Source organism: Corvus moneduloides, chromosome 3 (genome assembly GCF_009650955.1).
Source record: "Corvus moneduloides isolate bCorMon1 chromosome 3, bCorMon1.pri, whole genome shotgun sequence".
Lineage (NCBI taxonomy): Eukaryota > Metazoa > Chordata > Aves > Passeriformes > Corvidae > Corvus > Corvus moneduloides.
Window position 1 is genome coordinate 59,872,887 of NC_045478.1, and position 7,516 is coordinate 59,880,402.

Here is a 7,516-nt window from a genome sequence, read left to right on the forward strand (position 1 = left end):
TTCCACAGTGTTTTCTTCCCTTACTCTGCTCTGTTTTCTCTAGATGGTCCAAGTTTTTAAAGTGCTTTAACTGGATATCCCAGTTACAGCTTTGACAGTTTGTTTACAGTTCACATTTGCCTGAGGGCAGTTGAAGGCATATTAAAGGATAAATAAGGTAGTTTTGCTGCCAGGAGAAGGATGTACTGGTAGGATTACTGAGGTTAAAAAAAAAAGAGCGAGAGAGAAAAAGAAAAAGGACAGGGAGAATAACATAATGACATAGCTGGAATTGTACCATGGATCTGTAATTTTATCCTATGGGAACTTGTAGTACCATACTTTCTTCTCACCCCCACTCCCTGATTTAACTTAAAGAGAGAAACTGCTGTGGATGGAAGAGTGGATACAGTGGAAGTACTGGCTGAAAAGGTTTAAACTCTTTTAACTGACAGCAAAATTAGGACTAGTCTCCTACTCTGAGGCAATGAAAAATTTTGTATATGGAAAATATTTATTGTGGAAATTGCTTTCACTTCCCACTGGCTAGGAATTTAGGTGCCTCAAACAAACACCTCACTCTTAGATGGCTGAGTTTAAGCTGGATAAATCCACTGGATCAATGAAAACATGTCCATCAATTTTGGTGGGGTTTGGGTCAGGCCTTCTGGCTTCTGATTACAAAGATTTTGTTTCCAGCCATCGATTTGCAGAGTTAGACATGTAAATGTGGTCAGGAGGATGCAATGAGCATTCTGCAACAGGAGTGTTCTGGTTGGGTTTTCTGGTGCTGTTCTCCTGTGTGCCTGTAGCCTTCTGCCTGGCTCTCTTTTCTGTTGATACATTTGCTGAGCACTGCTGTCTGTGGGGCACTGCCACTGTCCTGTGACAGAGCTCTGTCAGTACTTGCTGCGATGTTGGTGTGGAAGGAGGTGTTATGGCATCCTCTTTACCCTTTTTACTAAGGGATCCCATAGCTGTGTGTGCCCAGGGCCAGCAAGATGCTCTGCCTGGATTGTAGGACCCAGCACTCCCTGCCAAGGAGGGAAGGAAAACTGCTGCCATCAGGATGACTTCCACACGTGCCTCTGGCACTGCTCTGCAGGGCTAGCAAGGTGCAGGCATTGTGCTTTGTTTTGTGTTGGCTGCCCAGAGTCATGGCTTCAGACAGAAAATGTTTATTAAAAATACCCACTTAAATGTTATCTGAGTTCCCCAAGGGTAGAATTGAAAACTGTGTTAGTAAACATGCTGCATCAGAAAACATACTACTTTGGGTCAAATTCTGCTTTCTTCACTGGAGTAAAGCTCTCACCACCATCAGTGAGATGCAAAGTTAGTCTCTTCTTACAAGTTTGTCACAATAGGGGAAAAAAGTGTAAGTAGTCTGATTCTCTGGGAAAATAATACATGGATGAAAACTTTTCTGTCCCTACAGCAAAGCTGAAGCTGTTTCAAGCAGGCTCAAGTGAGGGGTGGAGCTGGTCCTCCTGTGCTTGCTGTGCCTGCTGCCCAGTGCTCCCCAGGGCAGCCAAGCCCAGTGGGAGGGCAGAGGGTTACTGCCTGCCTGAGCAGCTTCTGCCACGCTGACATCAGGTTAAGGATGAAGACCAGGCTTTCCGTGGAATGAGTGACATGTAGCAGCCTGCTGAGATGTTGGTGATATCAGGATACTGATTTTTTTTTTTTCCTACTAAGCACATGTCTGTTAATACAAAGAGCTCAGTGTAGATACTAACAATTAAGTCTAATTTTTGAAACAGGGACACTCTTTGCCTGAAGTTACTAATATTTTTTAGAAATTGACATAGTGTGACAAATGGACTTTTCCTTACATGTTTTCATTATTTAATGATGATGATGATCTCTTATTTCTAGACCAGTGCATTGAAGCTTTTGGGGATCACAGGGAAATAATGGTTGGACACATATTTCTGTCCTTGGAAGTGATGGATATTCGGGAACTACCAACTGCTTTTGAGGTGTACAGAATAAATCCGACTTCTGAGTAAAACCGATGGCGTTGTACCAGGCATTAATTTGGTTCCTCATGCAAATACCTCTAAAACAGCAGGGGGAAAATATGCACAGGTGCCTGAGTCCCACTGAGGATCAATAGGGGGTTGTAGGTTCCCAGCTTGTGTAGGTGCCTTTGAAAAAGTTACCCTGGAAGCTATTTAACCAAAACATAAAAGAAGCTGTGGTGTGTTGCATGTGTGTCTGTGGCACGCAGAAAGTGTGTCACACCTGCTTTCTTGCATGTGTCCTAAGCTGAGCCACAGCACAAGGTACACAGCCAGTCCAGGTTGAACTGTTCTAGAAAAGAGGTGTATGGCATGTTTGTTCATTTCTCAGATGCAGCTTTCCCACAAAAACTGCAGAAACTAAATGATTTGAGGCCTGACCTGATTCCCCTTCAGAAAGGGAACTCCTGCTGAAGCTCAGCAGTTTTGCTTGCAAAATGGCATCCAGGAGAAGAGGCAGCATTTGGAACTTCTCTACAGAGAAGAGAAAGCCATGTGTTGGGAAGCCCAGCAGAAGTTTGCAGGGGACTAACACACTTGCTTAGTTATTCACTGCATTTGTCCCTTTTGGACTATAAGCCCTCCAAGGCAGGAACCTCGGTCCCTGTGTTTGTTACTGCTGCCCTGATTAGGGCATGTTATGTGAAATTATCTGTATTTCATAGTTGCCCAGCCTTTTACTATCTGTATGTCTCAGATAACACTGTTTACAGTCAGAAGAGCATTCTGTAAACATTTAGGCCAGAGAATAATTTAAGGATCCTTTTGCAAAGTTTGCAATGAGAAGTTGAACTTAGCAAGTAGAAGTTGGCAGAAAGAGCCATGGGCATGCCAGGACAGTTCTGCTCTTAGCAGATGGTTTGCAGTCCACTAATTATGATTCATCCAGTGTCCTAGAAGTTGGGAAGGCTTTGGACATCTCTTTGGGCAATGTAGTTGTTGTACTGCAAAGATGATCCTTTTTTGAATGCAATGGAGAACAGAGAAAGGCTTCTCCTGACTTGTCTTTACTGGTGGATCCTGAGCATACACCTTCTCAATATTCAGCAGTACTGGGATCCCCTTGCGGAAAGATAAGCAGAATTGTGTGCATTTTGGAATGCAGAGTATTTGTACAGCTAACTACATGATAATAGAGGTTTTATTCAGGTCTTAGAGAATATTTCAGTGTGGAAAGGCAGACACACTGGGTAAGTGAAAGAGTTCAATAGAAAAAAAATTGAAGTGTGTATCCTGGTAAATTCCAGGAGCTTTGAAATTTCATTGCTGTTTATAGCTCAAGGCAATGAGAAATGTCTCACATGTGTAGTGAGTAAATAAATACAGCGCACACAGCCCTCTGCAGATATGTTTATCTCAATTTAACATTGTACTAAATGGTGTCTGCAGCCTCCATAAATACCACAAGAAGTGAAATGGCTTACACGATAATTAAAAAGCTGTTTCTGCTGAGAGTCGAGCCTCCCTCCCTTCTCCTTTGCCAGAGGAGCTGAGCTGTTGGGCGGGTGCTGATCGCTGCACACAGGTGAAAGCAGCTTTGAGCACGGGAATCCTTGGCAGCAGTGGTCAGCCTGTCGAGGCTGTCAGGCTCCTTTAGGGAACTCGGGACAGAGCAGCTGCTTTTCTAGAATGGAGGTTTGGCAGGAATTTGTGCATGGTCATAACACTAACGGTGGGCTGTAGCCTGTCCGTGCTGTTGACTGTAAAGTCCGCCTGCCAAGTGCATTCTCCTTTAGGCCTTCCTAAAGGATTAAAGGCAAGGCTATAGATATGGCCTTAGAGAAAAGACACTGTCTGAAAGAGAAGCAGGAAGGTTTGGATCCTGGCTCTTGTGGTGGCCCCTCTGCAGATCATCGGGTGTGTCTGCCCCTGTGGTCGCTAACTGAGAAGTCAGGATGACTTTTTTTTGCCTATTGTGTTGAGATCTCAATTTCTCGGGGACGGGACAACATCCCGCTGCCTGGATGGAACTGTTCATGGAACAGTTAATTGTGAGCAGGCCTGGCTTTGGCTGGGGCTATGGGTAAATCACTCAGCATTCCACCTAAATCTCTCTCTCTCTTCTAAATTAGCATCTAAACAATGCCTGGGAGTCAGCGTCCTGCGGGAAGATCGAGGATCAGATGGCTCTGACGGATCAGGCACGAAAATACATGGCCACCTTCCCCACCAGGACTCTGGTGATGTGAAAGGGTCGACACACAGAGAAGCATTATGGTTTTGAGAACACTTCACCTCCACTGGGAAATTCCTGTTCATCTGCATGAGAACTTGTCATGAATGGGAGAAGAGCCTATCTTTGTTGTGGTACAACAGTTGGGAGCAGCACAAAGTGCATTTAGTCACTCAGCATATATATTCTTGTTGGATTTCACCCAACTTAAGAGTTTGTGTTTTTTTAACGATACTTGCCTAAATTATTAGGTATTGAGTTTGAATCGGTAATTAATGATCTTAAGTGCAGTCTTATAATAAAGATAATTTTTCTTGTACTTTTTGAGATCAAGCAGACTTAGTACACCAGTATTGTTACTTCAGTGATGTGCTAGGCAGGGGTGGGGTTTAGTTTGTTTCTTTTTTTTTATTTTGTTTTCTTAATAATAAAAGAGCAGGTACTCAAACAGATATATTTTAAATCACTGAACAAAATGCATTGGTGTAAAATACCGAAGTGAAAAGCATTACTACAAACGCTTGTCTGGGCAAAAGGGGAAAGCTGATCAAGATCGTGAATGCTCAAACATCCATGGCTCTTGAAATACTCCTTTCTGTTTTGGTTCTAGGCCATTATACATTGTGTGTTGGGGAGGGTGGGTAATTAGCTTGCTTTAAAAAATATTACTGTATGAAACATAGATTTATGAGAAAAATTATATTTTTATTCAGTAATTTAATTTTGTAAATGCCAAATGAATACTGTGTTTTGCTGCTACAGACCTTAGCGTGTAGACATGCTGCTAGTGTAAAAGGAGCAGTAGAGCTTTATATGGAAAAAAAACAAATGTTGTTGTTAGCTAATTGACTATGCACTAGCATTTCAGACCTTTTGTTTTAATTTTTTTTACATCATTTATATTTTTTCCCCTTTTTTTATAAGCAATATTTTTGAACACTGTTATTGGGAGATTTTTTTTTTTGTGTGGATGTGTTGTTTTGTTTCTCATTGGTTTGTAACAGCATGCATTGCACCTTCATATGTTTGGGAGAACACTGTCTTGTTCATGTTGTCTCTTTTGTTCCATGTCTAGCTAGTTGTTCCCTAACTTGGGTCTTGTGTACTGAATCAGGTTCTTAGAAATACATGGTTCTTTGTACTGCCATATCAAATCTTTATTGATATGGCAAAACACTGATTTTATTTTATTTTTTTATTTTTTTGTGTTTTTATAACAGCCTCTGACTTGCTGCCTTAATAGCATTTGGTGCAGCTTTATCTGCACTTAATTTTTTATACAACAATGTACTGCCTTGTAGATAAATAAAGTGTGTTCTTTTTTACTTAAACCTGCATGGCCTCCTACTCTTGTTTGTCTTTAGCTTTTAGGCGGTGGTGTTAAAGGCAACAATCAAGCCAAGAGGGTTTTTCCCAGCACACTTAGATAAGCAAGGAATAGAGTTTTGCACACCATAGCCTCAAAATCCTTGGTTCTCATTGATTGTTAAGGAAGTGGAAGGAACACAGCATTAAACAGTGAGTACTGAGCATGTTGTGGTCTCGGAGCACATCTCTATTGATGCCGAAGTCCAGGTCAGCTTCAGTCAGTGGCAGACTCACTGCACCTTTTGTGCAAAACTGCCCTTCTCCCACAATGCTGGCTAATTTATTTTTTCATCTAAGGACAATCAGGTCAGGAACCAATTGAATAAGAGAAAAATATTCTGAAGTTCTTACAACTGTAGAACAGGCTTTTTTCATGCTTGTCTTGAGAAAACAGAGGTGAGAATATACTTTGAAACCCTGGTGCATTGTGCTTCACAGCAAATAATTGGACAGACCTGCAAGAGCCTCACACAGCTGACATGCTGAGGGACTTTCAGCCCTAAGAAGACCAGAGATAAAAGCAACTCCTGACAAAACAAACAAACAAATAAAAAGGCAACCTGTAAAAAAAAAAAAAGGTGTTTTATTGAGTAGCTTGAATATAAATGGCTGAAATGTTAGTTGGTGCAAGCACTTTGAAGTCAGACTGATACTCATGAGAGCAGACTTCAGCTCCATGATGGAAGAGTAGCCATGTATGTGCTGAGGCCCGAAGGTGCCTTCCAGTCCTTTTTGCTCCTTACCCAGCACCTGCCTAGTCCTCCCAGCTGAAGCCACATGCTGGCCCTCAAACCACACAGTGCACGGAAAAGGAGGAGCAAAATGGCCTTTTTCACCCTCTGTACAGGTCCCTGCTCGTGTGCTTTTGGCTTTCAGTGTGAGAAGGGACTAGTGCTTGCAGGAGCCCCCTCTAAGTTGTTTCATGTGTTTCATATCCATCCCTCCTGTGCGGTTTGGGCTCTCAACCCAACGCTGGGGCCGGGATGAGCCAGCTCCGAGGCAGTTTCTCAGCGGTTACCACAGGCAGGAGCCCGGGGCCGGGCATGGATTACGGAGAAGGGGAAGTCTGCGGGAGCCCTTGCCTGTGCCATAGCTGTGGGCTCACACCATAAAAACACTTGTGCAGGATGAGAACGCCCTGCAGGACTCGGTGGTGTGCAACGTGGGAAGAGGGAAAGGCCTGCCTTGAGGCATGCCACAGAGCTTAGGCAACGTGTTACAGCTTTAAAAGAAAAAAAAAGGAATGCCAAGCTTACAACCAGACCTCAAGGCAAAGCTCCTGCCTTGTACAGCTCCAGCGGTAACTGCACCAATCCTGGCTGAGTTTAAACGGACCATTATCCCCGTGCTGGGAACCATGGAAGCTCAGCCTGCAGGTGCCCAGCAAAAGGAGTAGGCTTTTTTTTCCCCTACACCCCTCAGTTGCTTTAAAATCCATTTTAAAGATGTAAAACTCTTACAATAATTGTCTTCTTGATGGACACTCTTAGAGCTAATACAGAGGAAAATGTTTCTTTTCCCCCTTTCTCGTTTCACTGAAAATGCAAAACACTCAGTAGATTCAGGCAGATTTGCATATGTTTCTACACACATGTGGTGCCCAGCATGGGCAAAGGAAGAGGCTTTCTTTGGATGCTAGACCCAGGAAGCTGATTATTTTCCCTTCACCAATAGTGTCTACATTTCCTTTACAGCAAAGTGCCACCTCCTACACGTCTTTCTCACGCAAATATCCCCATGTGACCATGCTCTGCTCACTGTCTGAAATACACCTTTCAGAGGTCCAAGAGGAGTCCCACCTCTCTGGTAAATTCCGTCTTGAGCTGGTCAGGCAAGAGCTGTCCTGAGATAGGTCTGTGTAAATGGTCTTGATGACAGCAACCTGACCTAGCAGTGGCCCTTTGCACAGCTGTATGGCCATCCTGGATCCATTTAAACCTAGAGTAACCTACCAAAATGAAAGGAAAGCAAG

At 43.2% G+C, this 7,516-nt stretch overlaps 1 protein-coding gene across 7 annotated transcripts in view; it reads left to right on the forward strand.

The window, feature by feature from the left end:
- MYB (MYB proto-oncogene, transcription factor) overlaps positions 1–5,511 on the forward strand; it is a 28,226-nt gene extending 22,715 nt beyond the window's left edge. For all 7 annotated transcript variants that reach the window (XM_032101797.1, XM_032101794.1, XM_032101798.1 and 4 more), the window contains one exon: positions 4,076–5,511. In XM_032101797.1, the coding sequence (XP_031957688.1) occupies positions 4,076–4,192 (117 nt within the window). In that variant the 3' untranslated portion in view covers positions 4,193–5,511. The remainder of the gene's footprint in view (positions 1–4,075) is intronic.
- The last annotated feature ends 2,005 nt before the right edge of the window (positions 5,512–7,516 follow it).